Source organism: Pelobates fuscus, chromosome 3, assembly GCF_036172605.1.
Source record: "Pelobates fuscus isolate aPelFus1 chromosome 3, aPelFus1.pri, whole genome shotgun sequence".
Classification (NCBI taxonomy): domain Eukaryota; kingdom Metazoa; phylum Chordata; class Amphibia; order Anura; family Pelobatidae; genus Pelobates; species Pelobates fuscus.
The window spans coordinates 16,595,982-16,616,746 of NC_086319.1; the positions used below are offsets into that span (position 1 = coordinate 16,595,982).

At 39.1% G+C, this 20,765-nt stretch overlaps 1 protein-coding gene across 10 annotated transcripts in view; it reads right to left on the reverse strand.

The window, feature by feature from the left end:
- Positions 1-20,765, reverse strand: part of BICD1 (BICD cargo adaptor 1) — a 193,648-nt gene that overhangs the window by 51,495 nt on the left and 121,388 nt on the right. For all 10 annotated transcript variants that reach the window (XM_063446766.1, XM_063446765.1, XM_063446768.1 and 7 more), the window contains exon 6: positions 3,237-3,388. In XM_063446766.1, the coding sequence (XP_063302836.1) occupies positions 3,237-3,388 (152 nt within the window). The remainder of the gene's footprint in view (positions 1-3,236; positions 3,389-20,765) is intronic.

Sequence of the window (20,765 nt, forward strand, 5' to 3'; positions counted from 1 at the left end):
GCAAAGGTCGGTTTTAGTTGTGTTGTGTTTGTGGTGTAATGTAATGCATATGTGGCTAGGGTCTGTAAAGAATGTGTGTATAGGGGATGTAGCAAGTGTGTGCATACAGGCTATAGTGTGTGTGTGTGTGTATATGTGATGTAGTGTTTGTAGAGAGTGTGTGTTTAGGGGTGTAGTATGTGTTTGCTTACAAGGAATCTAGTGTGTGTATAGGGTATCCAGAGTGTGTATGTCAGGAATGTAGTGTGTGTGTATATATATATATATATATATAATATATATATATATATATATATTTGGAAGTATTGTGTATGTGTGTGTTGGGGAGGTGCGGTGTGTATGTGAGGGGTGCAGTATGTGTGTATGATGGATGCTGTGTGTGATGTGTGTGAGGGTGCTGTGTATGAGGGTGCTGTGTGTGATGTGTTTTGTGATAGTGCGGAGTGTGATGTGTGTGAGTCCTGAGTGTGATGTGTGTGAGAGTGCTGAGTGTGATAGTGCTGTGGATGATGTGTGTGAGTGCTGAGGGTGATGTGTGTGAGAGTGCTGTGTGTGAGAGTGCCGAGTGTGATAGTGCTGTGGATGATGTGCGTGAGTGCTGAGTGTGATGTGTGTGAGAGTGCTGTGTATGATGTGTTTTGTGATAGTGCTGAGTGTGATGTGTGTGTGAGTCCTAAATGTGATGAGTGTGATAGTGCTGTGGATGATGTGTGTGAGTGCTGAGTGTGATGTGTGTGAGAGTGCTGTGTATGATGTGTTTTGTGATAGTGCTGAGTGTGATGTGTGTGTGAGTCCTAAATGTGATGAGTGTGATAGTGCTGTGGATGATGTGTGTGAGTGCTGAGTGTGATGTGTGTGAGAGTTCTGTGTGTGATGGGTGTGAGAGTGCTGTGTGTGAAAGTGCTGTGATGGGTGTGAGAGTGTTGTGTGTGAAAGTGCTGTGATGGGTGTGAGACTGCTGTGTGTGATGGGTGTGAGTGCTGTGTGTGAAAGTGCTGTGATGGGTGTGAGAGTGCTGTGTGTGATGGGAGTGAGAGTGCTGTGTGTGATGGGAGTGAGAGTGCTGTGTGTGATGGGAGTGAGAGTGCTGTGTGTGATGGGAGTGAGTGCTGTGTGTGAAAATGCTGTGATGGGAGTGAGAGTGCTGTGTGTGATGGGAGTGAGAGTGCTGTGTGTGATAGTGATGTGTGTGCTGTGTGTGATGGGAGTGAGAGTGCTGTGTGTGATAGTGATGTGTGTGTTGTGTGTGAATGTTAGAAGGGATTGAGTGCTGGGGGGTAAAATAAATAAAAAAGTATGCATTATGTCCCCCCCTCCCTTCTTACCTTTAGCCTGGGAGGGGGGGACTGGCATGCTGGTGAGTGGGTGGGGGGGACCGGCACTCCGACACCATCCCTGGTGGTCCAGTGGTGAGTGAACTCTAGCCTGAGGGCTAGAGTTCACTCTCGCGAGATCCGGTCGTTGCCATGGCAACGCGCCGGATCTCGCGAGAGGAACCCGGCGGAGCTGCAAGATAGAGCTCCGCCGGGTCCTCTACCTCCCTCCCCAGCCGCAGGTCTCTCCAAGGGGGCCAGTGAGGGAGATCTATGATCTCCTCACTGGCCCTTCATTGAAAACAGCGGGGCCGGCGCTCGGATAGTGCCGGCCCTGCATAGACCGGCAGGGGAGATCCTGGGACCTTCCCCTGCCGGCCTCGGCCCATGGCCACCGCGGCCCACCGGGCATTTGCCGGGTGTGCCCGATGGCCAGTCCGGGCCTGCACGGGGGGCTTATGGGACACATGGGGGTGCTACTGAGGCACATACAGGGCTGGGAGGGAATATAGGGACTCATGGAGGGCTGGGAGGGTGCTATAGGAACACATGGAGGGCTGGGAGGGAGGGCTAGTGGGACACATGGAGTGCTGAGGGCTAATAGGACACATGCGGGGCTACTGAGACTCATGGAAGACTGGAGATGGTGGAATGAGACACATGGACGGCTGTGGGGAATGAGACACATGGAGGGGCTGGGGAGTAAAAAGACACATGGAGGTGTGTGGGGAGAAAGAGACAGAGGGGCTGGGAAAGGGGAGAATGAGACACACAGAGGGGCTGGGAAAGAGGAGAATGAGACACACAGAGGAGCTGTGGGGAAAGATACACATAGAGGTGCTGTGGTCTGAGAAAGAGACTCACAGAAGGGCTGGGGAAATGGAGAAAGAGACAATGGGACTGGGGCTTAGAGACACATGAAAGGGGCTTTGGGGGGGGGGGGGGGGAACAGAAACAAAATGCATCTTCACTTGTGTCTCCTGCTCTCCCTGTAATTTAGAGTCGACCGGTGAGAGAAAGACGTGGTTCTGGTGTCTATAGCCTGTCCCTGTAGGCTGAGCACTGTAAATGCTACCTTTTCAGAGAAAAGGCAGTGTCTACATTGCTGCAACGGGACATCTCTAGTGACAGTCACTCAGACGGCACTAGAGATGCTTCCTAGTCCAGTGCTGCACACTCTGCATGGAGGCGCTGATTGCTCCCCATAGAGATGCATTGATGCAATGGATATCTATGAGGAGATGCTGATTGGTGCGATGAAGCGCAGCGTTTTGTCACACATGTGCAATAGCCCCCTAATGCTTTCCTATGGGAATTGAATTGGCATTGACTGAAATGTATCCAGTTGTCATTCAAAGTGAAGAGCAAACTCTTATTACTTCAAAATGAGCAAGATAACATCATTTTTTTTACTGCTGTGCAATAGCATACACTCACAATTTCAGTCCAAATGATCAAAATTTTCGTAATGTATCAAGAAAATGGACTGAAACATTGATTATATGCAAATGCCGTCTGCTTACAACCAATCCGCTCTTTTGTTTGTTTTGAAGCCCTGTGAATGCTTTCTTTCACGATTCAGTGATAGTTTTCAGGTTTTTTTTCCCGCTTCCATATAGGCGCACTATACTGGTGCGACGCATTATGGGGCTGGTATAGAATTTATTTTTTCCAGGGCTGCTTTTTATTCCCAGTCCGGCCCTGGTGCCAAGCTGGCAGAAGTACCGCTCATCAGTTAATTAAAGTCCAGGTAGTTGATTATCTGTCTTTATGCCCTATAATTTATTAATTTGTATTCCTTATATTTAGTTCATTTTGCGATAGATCCCTTTATTAAATGTCATTAATAACTAGTATACTGTCACGTTGTCAGAGCTTGTGTGGTTGAGGTGCATAGTAATAGATCCAAGAGATCTCTGTTACCTGGTGGCAAACATGGCTCGGAGTGACGAGAAGGTAGCTGCGTCCTCTTTAAGAGCCTTGAGCTCATTGCGCAGTTTTGTCATGGTTTCAGTTACCATGGTTTTTTCATTCTCATATTTGTTCTTCAGGTTGGCAAGAGCAACTTCAGCGGTCTGGGGAAAAAAAAGAAAAAAAAAATGTTTTAAAAATGCTTTATTTTGGTCAAGGTTGTCATTCAGAATTAGCCACAAAAGTCCTAGAATTCCGAGATTGTTTTTTAAAGTGTTCATGTCACACACAATTCCCAACAAATCTTCACATGTAAGATCATCAAATCAATACCCAAACAAAAGGGATTATTTAATCATTCCGAGTTTTAGTAATGTGAATATATCATTGGAAGACTTAAAATTAAGCATATATAAAATGTTTGCAGTAATAAATAAGTTAAAATAATGAATAGTGCAGTGAAGTTAGAATTAGCAAATGGATAAAGATGATAGATTTTGCAAATACGTTTTAGTATTCTTATAGAGGATACATTGAGTAAAATGGCAAATGTGAAATTGATTAGTCATTGTAAACACGTTTTGCTAAACTGCCACCTGCCATCTTGGACAATGTATCAGTCATTTCATGCAGTTTATTATGTAAAATTAAGACTAAGATACTAAGCCTCTATTTTAGAACTAGCTATGAACAGTGGAAAGTTACTGGAGGAATTTTAGAAGAAATTTCAAGTCACGATTGACCTGGGGCGCATGCCAAACAGGACAACTTACTTATGAGGCATACCTGGCCACAACCATGTTTTAATTTTAGATGTATAAGTTCTCACCATCTGTCAACCAAGTCAGATGGTGTTTTACCTTAGCAGGACAAAAGTGATTCTTAAAAGTACAAACTAAAAATGACTGATATATATGGTAAAATTAAGCAGCCAATATATTCTAGATATAAGGGAGATGAGAAGCAGAATTGACATAGTATGCAGTAGACATGTGCATTGGTTTTCGTACGAATTCGATTTTGTCAGAATTTTTTTTTTTTCGTATTTGTTTACTAAAACGTAAACGAAAGTCCTACAAATGAAATAGAAACGAAACGAAAGGGCAAAAGCTGAATGCATTACCTTTTCGTTTCGTTTGTTTAATAGATTTGATGCTGCAGGGGAATAAACCCCCACAGCACGGAGAAAAAACAGTGTTCATGTGCGGAAAAAAAACTAAGGAGGGAGTCGGCAGCGCTACCAGCTCCCTCCTTGTAATAAATATAAATCCCAACCTCCCCCCCACCCCTGCATTAAAACATATGGGGGTCACTATGACCCCCATATCAATAAAAGGGAGGTTAAATCCTCCCGCATGCCCCTACACTCGGTATGCCTCGAGTAGGGGCAAGTTGCCTAAACAAATTTAAAAGTACTAGTGACTGGGCAGCTATTGCGGCGAGTGGGGACCCTAATGAATTAAAGGGAGAACCTAATGTCCCCCCTGGTCCCCACCCATGAGTGGAGGGGGACTTAATGTCCCCCCTATTATTTATTTAATTAGGGTCCCCCCTTGGCTCATTAGGTCTCCCCTGGTCCCCACCCATGAGCGGCAGGGCATAAGGGAGTTCGGGCATATGGGAGAATTTAACCTCCCTTTTAATACAGGGGGGGTAGGAATAGTTATTTATTACAAGGAGGGAGCTGGTAGCGCTGCCGGCTTCCTACTACCTTTTTTATTTTGTGCGCAAGCTTAGTGCTCTTTTCGTCCTAATGGCCGAAATCAAATAATTTTCCCCTATTGGTATTTAGGGCCCCCACCCGCCGCTCAGGGGTGGGGGCCAGGAGGGAGGACAATAGGTCCACCCCCCTATTGGTATTTAGGGCCCCCACCCGCCGCTCAGGGGTGGGGGCCGGGGGGAGGACAATAGGTCGTCCCCCCCTATTGGTATTTAGGGCCCCCACCCGCCGCTCAGGGGTGGGGCCCAGGGGGGAGGACAATAGGTCCCCCCCTATTGGTATTTAGGGCCCCCACCCGCCGCTCAGGGGTGGGGGCCAGGGGGGAGGACATTAGGTCCTCCCCCCTTTTTTTACTTTAGGGCCCCCACCCGCTCAGGGAGGGGGAGCCTTTTTTTTTTCTTTTTTTTTTTAACAGTGAGCAGCCACAGGTTGCTCACTGTTTAATAGACATGCCCCTACTCGCGGTATTGCGAGTAGGGGCACAATTTACTAATACTAAGTAATTTTTACTTAGTATTAGTAAATTTGGCTGAAAGACCACAAAAAAAAAAAATGAATGCAGCTTCAGAATTAATTTAAATTGTATGATGTCTAGGAGTTGGGAGGGTCTGGGAGGGAGGGTCTGCTGCTGATTGGCTGGAATGTGTCTGCTGACTGTGAGGTACAGGGTCAAAGTTTACTCAATGATGACGAATAGGGGGCGGACCGAACATTGCATATGTTCGCCAGGGACTAATCGCCAGCGAACCGTTCGGGACATCACTAATGATGAGTAATCGTTGACAATTGTCTAATATAATGGCTGATTCTGTATATTATGATCTAATGTGGCATGATAAGATAACTATATAACACGATGTGTTATACCAATAACCTAAGAGTTGATTTTGGAACCTTACATTGGTGTTGAGTCTTAGATGACTCTCCCGGGCCCTGTATGTGTGGTGTGCTGAATTCCTGGAGTACAGAACTGCAGCCGAATCAGATCCCCAGGAAAAGAAAATTGCCCTAACAATGTGACAATATAAAGGGACACTATAGTCACCCAGACCACATCATCTCATTGACGTGGTCTGGGTGCAGTATCCCTTATTCCATACGCCTGCAATCTAAAGCATGCCGTTTTAGAGAACCCGCAGGGTTTACTTTGCAGGGTTAAGACTGCCTCTAGTGGCTGTCTACCAGAGAGTTTAACTCTGTTAAATGATGCTGGACATCCTCACTCTTTGCAGGAGGACGACCAATATCATGAAATCCCCATAGGAAAGCATTATTTAATGATTTCATATAGAGAAGGCATAGCACGGATATGATGCTTGAAATAAGAGGAAGCGGAGATTGAGCCAGAGCTGAAATTAAGGTAAGTGAATTAAAGGGTTTTTAATTCTATTCAAGCTTGCATAGGGGGGAGCTAGTATGTGAGGGATAGGGGATTACTATAGCATTAGGTACAGTTTTGTATTCCTAACGCTATAGTGTTCCCTTAACGTCCTTTTTAGGGTCAATAGACTATTTACCTTATTTAGAGTATGGCATATACTGCGCCCAAAAATAATACATACATACAGACTTTTGATAAAGCCTTTGGAGAGGCGAAACGCGTTAAGTGGGACATTTCTTTGGACTTTTTGTACCTATATATATTTATATGCTATATTTTTATAATAAATAGTCAATTTTATTCTACTTATATATATACCATCATATCCTTAGGTGGGGATAGTACCAGCCAAGCTGTGATTACTAGAGCAAGTTTTTGCTCTACAATTGTAAGTACAATACTTTCTTTAATCATCCTAACTTATAGTACTTACTACACTATCCGAGTGTTTTTTTTCTCTCTCACTTTTATATTTACACTCGCATCTGGAGGATCAGTACCATCTTTACCATCCTGTATCCTTAGACGGGGATTGTACCGTCCACGCGGAATAAAGCAGAGCTCTTATATAGCTCTACCGTATGTGAGTGGTTTTCCTATAGCTATTTAGCAAAGACTTTGCACTTTATAATACTGTATTGCAATATTATTGTTTTTTCTGTTTTATTATTTTGAGGTATTTACCAACTCTACCTTCCTGAGGTGTATGTACTTATTATTTTTGGGCGCAGTATACGCCATAAAAAGTAGAAAATAGGTTAGCGCTAATAATATAATAAGTAGGCAGCAACCTTACAGAGGGTAACCCTCTTACCCTCTGAAGTGAGAATGTACAGGAAAAAGAGAAAAAGGCTGCGCCAAGATAAAACAAAATAAAATATATAAATAATAAAATTAGTCCCAATATATAGGAAAAATAAAATAAAATGTCTGTTCTCGCTTTCTTTGATACTTCAAATTCTCTCGTGATATGGAAAACACAAAGGGAAAAGGACCAATCGTGCAGAGTGTACAAGATACGTGGCAATAAAATAATAAGATGTATTACACTCACATTTACATGAGCTATGACCAGCTCAGGGGTAACAGGTGTTCAGCAGAATAATCCCTGCTTGTAGGATATTACGAATTCTTTTCATCTTTGGGTCTGATGGTGTCCAACTCTCAGGAGAAGGGAAGAATAGGAACAACAAATAGTGCTCTCTGATGGTATAATGTGGTATAAATAAAAAGAAAAGGAAATATACTCACACACATATGGTGGCCGTCCTGATAATGGGCGGTATGTGTGCTCGCCGCGGGTCACGTGACGCGGCGCGCACACATACCGCCCATTACCAGGACGGCCAGCATATGTGTGTGAGTGCGATCACGTGACCCGGGCACTACATTCCCCACAATGCCGCGCGGGTCACATGACGCGCTTCCTCTATGTTTAAACATAGCACCGTTTCAGTTAGAAGCTTTGTTTTTTATTTATATATTATGCATTATGTCTGTCACATGACAGACTTTTATTTCATCTATTTTAATCCCTATTTTTATTATCACTATAAGTCTTGTTTCCAATATGTATTATGCCTAACTCTGATTGGCTTATGCTAATTGATGCTACTTTTGGCGCCATTTTTAAAGTAACATTGCTCCTATATATATTCTATTCTTGCCAGGTTTTAATGTTATTCCATTTTGATAAAACCCCAGTGGTGAAACGCGTTAATGGATTTTATTGTGTATTTTAAATAATAAATTAAGTTTGGCTATACTTCTGTGCCATTCATATGATTTTTATTATTTTTACACATATAACATTTTTATTATTTCTTTTCCTGGCATTTTATATATCCTGAGGTGGGGATTATACCGCCCACGCTATATCTCAAGTGCAGTGTGATCTGCACTTCAATTTGTGAGTATATTTCCTTTTCTTTTTATTTATACCACATTATATCATCAGAGAGCACTATTTGTTGTTCCTATTCTTCCCTTCTCCTGAGAGTTGGACCCCATCAGACCCAAAGAGGAAAATAATTCGTAATATCCTACAAGCAGGGATTATTCTGCTGAACACCTGTTACCCCTGAGCTGGTTATAGCTCATGTAAATGTGAGTGCAGTATACGCCATACTCTATTTTCTGTTTTACCAATACACAAGGTTTGGGAATCCTTGTATTGTATACAGCAGCCCTCACTGATTTATCACGTTATAGCGAGCGCCTATAAATTTCTGTTTTTTTTTTATTTACCTTATTTGTGGGTACAGCTGCACTCAAGATATTTTGCTCTATAAACTCTCATCATTCTCAGACAGACAGGAGGTGATGTGACTTACAGTCCACAAAAAATACAGTGCCCAGGTTATATTGGTGGACTATCCATGGGAGAGTCCAAATCCAATGTAGCAATTTATCTAACAATTCTCCAACATTCTAGGGATGCAGTGGTTCTATCTACCTATGCAAGAAATGTAGCTACATTTTTAAAATAATCTCCTCCTTTCTCTTTTTAATATGTTAAATATTATGGATGCTCTTGAATATGAATTTAGCTATTATTCACTCATAATAATGATTTACTAATATTTATTGTTTTAGTTCTCAATAAAAAACAAAAATTGCATCATTAATTGTGGGAACTTTGACTCCTTGAATTTCTAAAACAAACACACTGACGAATAAAGTGAATACAATGTGAGTTCTGTAATATAATTCCTGTGGCTCACATAAGACGTCGTCTCTTTATTTGTAGGACCCCCAACTTGACTTTTTAACCCAATTTCAAATAACGTATTTTAAAACTAAAGTTCAGCAACTTAATTCCCCTCTGTGGCTCCGCGCCTCTATAGGAGAAATGGTTTCCTATCACAGAAGTTGTCTCTACTACCCGAACAACTGTGGAATTCCCACCAGATAGCAGATATTTGCAAGCTATAGATTAATAGGGCGTTCTCTCTCTGGGGAACTCAGGGAATGCAGAACAAAAATCAAGTTGTTAGAAGGGAAAGTGCCCATGAGGTATAGGTACCCCCAGGAGTATAATTTATTTAGACTGGTTATGGCAAAAAGCCCTGGTGTTCCCAAGTGCAGGAGGAAATAAGAAAGTCTCTGCCAAGGAATGGGAATCGAGAAGAACAAAGGTAGAATTGTCTCTCTTGGATAGTAATGTTACGTTCTGTTATGTTTTTACTTTTTACTAAAACATTGCAGGCACACATTTAACAATGATAAATGTTTCTACTAAAGAAAGCCTGGAGTTTCTTACAGCAAACACATAGTATATAATACCCAGATGGAAAACAAAAAATGGATCAGACATAAGGAAGTAGCCTTTAAGACCACAAATTCTGCCAAACTGCTTATGCCATGACCGTATGTTTTAATGGGCAGAGGAAAACTGTGACATGAAGAGGTTGACATGGTATAGTAGACCCTATGATATATTATCGCACAATAATAAATAGTGGATCCTATGATATATTATCGCACAATAATAGATAGTAGATCCTATGATATATTATCGCACAATAATAGATAGTGGATCCTATGCTATATTATCGCACAATAATAAATAGCAGATCCTATGATATATTATCGCACAATAATAGATAGTGGATCCTATGATATATTATCGCACAATAATAAATAGCAGATCCTATGATATATTATCGCACAATAATAAATAGCAGATCCTATGATATATTATCACACAATAATAGATAGTAGATCCTAATAATACTAAAAATCTCCCCCTCCCTCCACCCCCATTACTAGGGGTAAACGTAGATTTTTGTGGTAGTTGACACTGAAAGGCCCAACACACAATGAAATGGACTTTAGGAGGAATTAAACCGTGTATCCAGTGGGAATACCTGTGCCACATATACAATAGTATAATTAGCACAATTCTAGTACATTTAGAACAATTTTAATAAATATTACCTGTATGAATAAAAGAAACATTGACTCTGTGGTCATAGATATAACATATGAATAATAAATAAGATTAAAAAGCTTTCCACCTATATTTTACCATTACTTCATGAGAGCATTACTCCATGAGAACATTACTCCATGACAACATTATTCCATGAGAGCATTACTCCATGAGAACATTAATCCATTAGAGCATTACTCCATGACAACATTACTCCATGAGAGCATTACTCCATGAGAACATTAATCCATGAGAACATTAATCCATTAGAGCATTACTCAATGAGAACATTACTCAATGAGAGCATTACTCCATGAGAACATTACTCCATGACAACATTATTCCATGAGAGCATTACTCCATGAGAACATTAATCCATTAGAGCATTACTCCATGACAACATTACTCCATGAGAGCATTACTCCATGAGAACATTAATCCATGAGAACATTAATCCATTAGAGCATTACTCAATGAGAACATTACTCAATGAGAGCATTACTCCATGAGAACATTACTCAATTAGAGTATTATTCAATGAGACCATTACTCCATGAGAACATTACTCCATGATAGTATTACTCAATGAGAGTATTACTCAATGAGAGCATTACTCAATGAGAGCATTATTCCATGAGAGCATTACTCCATGAGAACATTAATCCATTAGAGCATTACTCAATGAGAACATTACTCAATGAGAGCATTACTTCATGAGAACATTACTCAATTAGAGTATTATTCAATGAGACCATTACTCCATGAGAACATTACTCCATGATAGTATTACTCAATGAGAGTATTACTCAATGAGAGCATTACTCCATGAGAACATTACTCCATGAGAACATTACTCCATGAGAGCATTACTCCATGAGAACATTACTCCATGAGAGCATTACTCCATGACAACATTAATCCATGAGAACTTTACTCCATGAGAGCATTACTCAATGAGAACATTACTCCATGAGAGCATTACTCCATGACAACATTAATCCATGAGAACATTACTCCATGACAACATTATTCCATGAGAGCATTACTCCATGAGAACAGTAATCCATTAGAGCATTACTCAATGAGAACATTACTCAATGAGAGCATTACTCAATGAGAACATTACTCCATGAGAACATTACTCCATGAGAGCATTACTCCATGAGAGCATTATTCCATGAGAGCATTATTCCATGAGAGCATTACTCAATGAGAGCATTACTCAATGAGAGCATTATTCCATGAGAACATTACTCCATGAGAACATTACTCCATGAGAGCATTACTCCATGAGAGCATTACTGAAGGATAGAATATCCATTTTAGAAGGATAGAATATCCATTTTACTATCTATTCTAGCTGGTTACATTAAAGGTTAATTTGAAACTTGGAATCGCTGCTTGTTATTTCAGTTCCCAGAAAACCTTACTGCTTTCGTAATATGTTCTTATTGTTGTCCAAAAGTTCATTTTCTTTGGTATTTGTAACATCTGGTTTTAATCAGTATATTTGTGTAATTTAACATAGGATATAAAAGGAAACAGCTGCTTATATCTTGTGATAAACAACTGTTTTACAACTCTTATGCAATTGTCACACCCATATACTAATATTCCCCCCTCCCCCACCATGAAAGATATGTATAAATATAATTTGCATTCAATAAAAGAACAAATTGGTTTGGAAAACAACGTCTCTGTCTTCTTAACTGGTTCCCGGAATTCCGAGAGGGAGGGGGTCGGTCTACATCCATCAACCAGAGGATCTTTGTCCCGTGCATAGATTAAAAAAAGTAGATACACCGAAATAAATTATAAGCTCTGGCCTCAATTTAATATTTTTGGATTAACTTTGGATTTAAATGAGTTCCTATTTTTGGATTAACTTTTGAAATGATTTAAAGGAATACTCTAAGCACCGAAACAACTTTAGCTTAATGAAGCTGTTTTGGTGTATAGATCATGGCCCTACAATGACAACATTACTCCATGAGAGCAATACTCTATGATAATTTACCCCATGAGAGTATTACTCAATGAGAGCATTATTCCATTAGAACATTACTCCATGAGGGCATTACTCAATGAGAGCATTACTCAATGAGAGCATTATTACTCAATTAGAGCATTACTCAATGAGAGCATTATTATTCAATTAGAGCATTACTCAATGAGAGCATTATTCCATTAGAGCATTACTCCATGAGGGCATTACTCAATGAGAGCATTACTCAATGAGAGAATTATTCCATTAGAGCATTACTCCATGAGGGCATTACTCAATGAGAGTATTATTCCATGGGAGTATTACTCAATGAGAGCATTATTTCATGAGAACATTACTCCATAAGAACATTACTCCATGAGAGCATTACTCCATGAGAGCATGACTCCATGAGAACATTAGTCCATAACAACATTACTCCATGAGAGCATTACTCCATGAGAACATTACTCCATGAGAGCATTACTGAATGAGAACATTACTCCATGGGAACATTACTCCATGAGAGCATTACTCAATGAGAACATTACTCCATTAGAGCATTACTTTTTGAGAGCATTTCTCAATGAGAGCATTACTCAATGAGAACATAACTCAATGAGAGAATTACTTTTTGAGAGCATTTCTCAATGAGAGTATTACTCAATGAGAGCATTATTCCATGAGAGCATTATTCCATTAGATTATTATTCCATGAGAACATTACTCAATGAAAACATTATTCCATGACAGCATTATTGCATGCATTATTCAATGAGAGCATTACTGAATGAGAGCATTATTCCATGAGAGCATTACTCCAGGAGAGCATTATTCCATGAGAGTATTATTCCATTAGAACATTACTCAATGAGAACATTACTTCGTTAGAACATTACTCCATGAGAGCATTACTTCATGAGAACATTACTCCGTGAGAGCATTACTCCATGAGATCATTACTCCATGAGAACATTACTCCATGAGAGCATTACTCAATGAGAGTATTATTCCATGAGAACATTACTCAATGAGAACATTACTTCGTTAGAACATTACTCCATGAGAGCATTACTTCATGAGAACATTACTCCGTGAGAGCATTACTCCATGAGATCATTACTCCATGAGAACATTACTCCATGAGAGCATTACTCAATGAGAACATTACTCCATGGGAATATTACTCCATGGGAACATTACTCCATGCATGAGAGCATTACTCCATGAGAACATTACTCCATGAGAGCATTACTCAATGAGAACATTACTCCATGGGAACATTATTCCATTAGAGCATTACTCCATGAGGGCATTACTCAATGAGACTATTATTCCATGGGAGTATTACTCAATGAGAGCATTATTTCATGAGAGCATTACTCCATAAGAACATTACTCCGTGAGAGCATTACTCCATGAGAGCATTACTCAATGAGAACATTACTCCATAACAACATTACTCCATGAGAGCATTACTTCATGAGAACATTACTCCATGAGAGCATTACTCCATGGGAACATTACTCCATGAGAGCATTACTCAATGAGAACATTACTCCATTAGAGCATTACTTTTTGAGAGCATTTCTCAATGAGAGCATTACTCAATGAGAACATAACTCCATGAAAGCATTACTTTTTGAGAGCATTTCTCAATGAGAGTATTACTCAATGAGAGCATTATTCCATTAGAGCATTACTCCAGGAGAGCATTATTCCATGAGAGTATTATTCCATTAGAACATTACTCAATGAGAACATTACTTCGTTAGAACATTACTCCATAAGAGCATTACTTCATGAGAACATTACTCCGTGAGAGCATTACTCCATGAGATCATTACTCCATGAGAACATTACTCCATGAGAGCATTACTCAATGAGAGTATTATTCCATGAGAACATTACTCAATGAGAACATTACTTCGTTAGAACATTACTCCATGAGAGCATTACTTCATGAGAACATTACTCCGTGAGAGCATTACTCCATGAGATCATTACTCCATGAGAACATTACTCCATGAGAGCATTACTCAATGAGAACATTACTCCATGGGAATATTACTCCATGGGAACATTACTCCATGAGAGCATTACTCCATGAGAACATTACTCCATGAGAGCATTACTCAATGAGAACATTACTCCATGGGAACATTATTCCATTAGAGCATTACTCCATGAGGGCATTACTCAATGAGACTATTATTCCATGGGAGTATTACTCAATGAGAGCATTATTTCATGAGAGCATTACTCCATAAGAACATTACTCCGTGAGAGCATTACTCCATGAGAGCATTACTCAATGAGAACATTACTCCATAACAACATTACTCCATGAGAGCATTACTTCATGAGAACATTACTCCATGAGAGCATTACTCCATGGGAACATTACTCCATGAGAGCATTACTCAATGAGAACATTACTCCATTAGAGCATTACTTTTTGAGAGCATTTCTCAATGAGAGCATTACTCAATGAGAACATAACTCCATGAAAGCATTACTTTTTGAGAGCATTTCTCAATGAGAGTATTACTCAATGAGAGCATTATTCCATTAGAGCATTACTCCATGAGGGCATTACTCAATGAGAGCATTACTCAATGAGAGAATTATTCCATTAGAGCATTACTCCATGAGGGCATTACTCAATGAGAGCATTACTCAATGAGAGAATTATTCCATTAGAGCATTACTCCATGAGGGCATTACTCAATGAGAGTATTATTCCATGGGAGTATTACTCAATGAGAGCATTATTTCATGAGAGCATTACTCCATAAGAAAATTACTCCATGAGAGCATTACTCCATGAGAGCATTACTCCATGAGAACATTAGTCCATAACAACATTACTCCATGAGAGCATTACTCCATGAGAACATTACTCCATGAGAGCATTACTCAATGAGAACATTACTCCATGGGAACATTACTCCATGAGAGCATTACTCAATGAGAACATTAGTCCATAACAACATTACTCCATGAGAGCATTACTCCATGAGAACATTACTCCATGAGAGCATTACTCAATGAGAACATTACTCCATGGGAACATTACTCCATGAGAGCATTACTCAATGAGAACATTACTCCATTAGAGCATTACTTTTTGAGAGCATTTCTCAATGAGAGCATTACTCAATGAGAACATAACTCCATGAGAGCATTACTTTTTGAGAGAATTTCTCAATGAGAGTATTACTCAATGAGAGCATTATTCCATGAGAGCATTATTCCATTAGATTATTATTCCATGAGAACATTACTCAATGAAAACATTACTCCATGACAGCATTATTGCATGCATTATTCAATGAGAGCATTACTGAATGAGAGCATTATTCCATGAGAGCATTACTCCAGGTGAGCATTATTCCATGAGAGTATTATTCTATTAGAACATTACTCCATGACAGCATTATTGCATGCATTATTCAATGAGAGCATTACTGAATGAGAGCATTATTCCATGAGAGCATTACTCCAGGTGAGCATTATTCCATGAGAGTATTATTCCATTAGAACATTACTCCATGAGGGCATTACTCAATGAGAGCATTACTCAATGAGAGCATTATTACTCAATTAGAGCATTACTCAATGAGAGCATTATTATTCAATTAGAGCATTACTCAATGAGAGCATTACTCAATGAGAGCATTATTCCATTAGAGCATTACTCCATGAGGGCATTACTCAATGAGAGTATTATTCCATGGGAGTATTACTCAATGAGAGCATTATTTCATGAGAGCATTACTCCATAAGAAAATTACTCCATGAGAGCATTACTCCATGAGAGCATTACTCCATGAGAACATTAGTCCATAACAACATTACTCCATGAGAGCATTACTCCATGAGAACATTACTCCATGAGAGCATTACTCAATGAGAACATTACTCCATGGGAACATTACTCCATGAGAGCATTACTCAATGAGAACATTACTCCATTAGAACATTACTTTTTTAGAGCATTTCTCAATGAGAGCATTACTCAATGAGAACATAACTCCATGAGAGCATTACTTTTTGAGAGCATTTCTCAATGAGAGTATTACTCAATGAGAGCATTATTATTCAATTAGAGCATTACTCAATGAGAGCATTATTCCATTAGAGCATTACTCCATGAGGGCATTACTCAATGAGAGCATTACTCAATGAGAGAATTATTCCATTAGAGCATTACTCCATGAGGGCATTACTCAATGAGAGTATTATTCCATGGGAGTATTACTCAATGAGAGCATTATTTCATGAGAGCATTACTCCATAAGAACATTACTCCATGAGAGCATTACTCCATGAGAGCATTACTCCATGAGAACATTAGTCCATAACAACATTACTCCATGAGAGCATTACTCCATGAGAACATTACTCCATGAGAGCATTACTGAATGAGAACATTACTCCATGGGAACATTACTCCATGAGAGCATTACTCAATGAGAACATTACTCCATTAGAGCATTACTTTTTGAGAGCATTTCTCAATGAGAGCATTACTCAATGAGAACATAACTCAATGAGAGAATTACTTTTTGAGAGCATTTCTCAATGAGAGTATTACTCAATGAGAGCATTATTCCATGAGAGCATTATTCCATTAGATTATTATTCCATGAGAACATTACTCAATGAAAACATTATTCCATGACAGCATTATTGCATGCATTACTCAATGAGAGCATTACTGAATGAGAGCATTATTCCATGAGAGCATTACTCCAGGAGAGCATTATTCCATGAGAGTATTATTCCATTAGAACATTACTCAATGAGAGCATTACTTCGTTAGAACATTACTCCATTAGAGCATTACTCAATGAGAGCATTATTCCAGGAGAGCATTACTCCAGGAGAGCATTATTCCATGAGAGTATTATTCCATGAGAACATTACTCAATGAGAACATTACTTCGTTAGAACATTACTCCATGAGAGCATTACTTCATGAGAACATTACTCCGTGAGAGCATTACTCCATGAGATCATTACTCCATGAGAACATTACTCCATGAGAGCATTACTCAATGAGAACATTACTCCATGGGAACATTACTCCATGGGAACATTACTCCATGAGAGCATTACTCCATGAGAACATTACTCCATGAGAGCATTACTCAATGAGAACATTACTCCATGGGAACATTATTCCATTAGAGCATTACTCCATGAGGGCATTACTCAATGAGACTATTATTCCATGGGAGTATTACTCAATGAGAGCATTATTTCATGAGAGCATTACTCCATAAGAACATTACTCCGTGAGAGCATTACTCCATGAGAGCATTACTCCATGAGAACATTACTCCATAACAACATTACTCCATGAGAGCATTACTTCATGAGAACATTCCTCCATGAGAGCATTACTCCATGGGAACATTACTCCATGAGAGCATTACTCAATGAGAACATTACTCCATTAGAGCATTACTTTTTGAGAGCATTTCTCAATGAGAGCATTACTCAATGAGAACATAACTCCATGAAAGCATTACTTTTTGAGAGCATTTCTCAATGAGAGTATTACTCAATGAGAGCATTATTCCATTAGAGCATTACTCCATGAGGGCATTACTCAATGAGAGCATTACTCAATGAGAGAATTATTCCATTAGAGCATTACTCCATGAGGGCATTACTCAATGAGAGTATTATTCCATGGGAGTATTACTCAATGAGAGCATTATTTCATGAGAGCATTACTCCATAAGAAAATTACTCCATGAGAGCATTACTCCATGAGAGCATTACTCCATGAGAACATTAGTCCATAACAACATTACTCCATGAGAGCATTACTCCATGAGAACATTACTCCATGAGAGCATTACTCAATGAGAACATTACTCCATGGGAACATTACTCCATGAGAGCATTACTCAATGAGCACATTACTCCATTAGAGCATTACTTTTTGAGAGCATTTCTCAATGAGAGCATTACTCAATGAGAACATAACTCCATGAGAGCATTACTTTTTGAGAGAATTTCTCAATGAGAGTATTACTCAATGAGAGCATTATTCCATGAGAGCATTATTCCATTAGATTATTATTCCATGAGAACATTACTCAATGAAAACATTACTCCATGACAGCATTATTGCATGCATTATTCAATGAGAGCATTACTGAATGAGAGCATTATTCCATGAGAGCATTACTCCAGGTGAGCATTATTCCATGAGAGTATTATTCCATTAGAACATTACTCCATGAGGGCATTACTCAATGAGAGCATTACTCAATGAGAGCATTATTACTCAATTAGAGCATTACTCAATGAGAGCATTATTATTCAATTAGAGCATTACTCAATGAGAGCATTATTCCATGAGAGCATTACTCAATGAGAGCATTATTCCATTAGAGCATTATTCCATTAGAGCATTACTCCATGAGGGCATTACTCAATGAGAGCATTACTCAATGAGATAATTATTCCATTAGAGCATTACTCCATGAGGGCATTACTCAATGAGAGTATTATTCCATGGGAGTATTACTCAATGAGAGCATTATTTCATGAGAGCATTACTCCATAAGAAAATTACTCCATGAGAGCATTACTCCATGAGAGCATTACTCCATGAGAACATTAGTCCACAACAACATTACTCCATGAGAGCATTACTCAATGAGAACATTACTCCATGGGAACATTACTCCATGAGAGCATTACTCCATGAGAACATTACTCCATGAGAGCATTACTCAATGAGAACATTACTCCATGGGAACATTATTCCATTAGAGCATTACTCCATGAGGGCATTACTCAATGAGAGTATTATTCCATGGGAGTATTACTCAATGAGAGCATTATTTCATGAGAGCATTACTCCATAAGAACATTACTCCGTGAGAGCATTACTCCATGAGAGCATTACTCCATGAGAACATTACTCCATAACAACATTACTCCATGAGAGCATTACTCCATGAGAACATTACTCCATGAGAGCATTATTCCATGGGAACATTACTCAATGAGAACATTACTCCATTAGAACATTACTTTTTGAGAGCATTTCTCAATGAGAGCATTACTCAATTAGAACATAACTCCATGAAAGCATTACTTTTTGAGAGCATTTCTCAATGAGAGTATTACTCAATGAGAGCATTAGTCCATTAGAGCATTACTCCATGAGGGCATTACTCAATGAGAGCATTACTCAATGAGAGAATTATTCCATTAGAGCATTACTCCATGAGGGCATTACTCAATGAGAGTATTATTCCATGGGAGTATTACTCAATGAGAGCATTATTTCATGAGAGCATTACTCCATAAGAAAATTACTCCATGAGAGCATTACTCCATGAGAGCATTACTCCATGAGAACATTAGTCCATAACAACATTACTCCATGAGAGCATTACTCCATGAGAACATTACTCCATGAGAGCATTACTCAATGAGAACATTACTCCATGGGAACATTACTCCATGAGAGCATTACTCAATGAGAACATTACTCCATTAGAGCATTACTTTTTGAGAGCATTTCTCAATGAGAGCATTACTCAATGAGAACATAACTCCATGAGAGCATTACTTTTTGAGAGCATTTCTCAATGAGAGTATTACTCAATGAGAGCATTATTCCATGAGAGCATTATTCCATTAGATTATTATTCCATGAGAACATTACTCAATGAAAACATTACTCCATGACAGCATTATTGCATGCTTTATTCAATGAGAGCATTACTGAATGAGAGCATTATTCCATGAGAGCATTACTCCAGGAGAGCATTATTCCATGAGAGTATTATTCCATTAGAACATTACTCAATGAGAGCATTACTTCGTTAGAACATTACTCCATCAGAGCATTACTCAATGAGAGCATTATTCCATGAGAGCATTACTCCAGGAGAGCATTATTCCATGAGAGTATTATTCCATGAGAACATTACTCAATGAGAACATTACTTCGTTAGAACATTACTCCATGAGAGCATTACTTCATGAGAACATTACTCCGTGAGAGCATTACTCCATGAGATCATTACTCCATGAGAACATTACTCCATGAGAGCATTACTCAATGAGAACATTACTCCATGGGAACAGTACTCCATGAGAGCATTACTCCATGAGAACATTACTCCATGAGAGCATTACTCAATGAGAACATTACTCCATGGGAACATTATTCCATTAGAGCATTACTCCATGAGGGCATTACTCAATGAGAGTATTATTCCATGGGAGTATTACTCAATGAGAGCATTATTTCATAAGAGCATTACTCCATAAGAACATTACTCCGTGAGAGCATTACTCCATGAGAGCATTACTCCATGAGAACATTACTCCATAACAACATTACTCCATGAGAGCATTACTCCATGAGAACATTACTCCATGAGAGCATTACTCCAGGAGAGCATTATTCCATGAGAGTATTATTCCATGAGAACATTACTCAATGAGAACATTACTTCGTTAGAACATTACTCCATGAG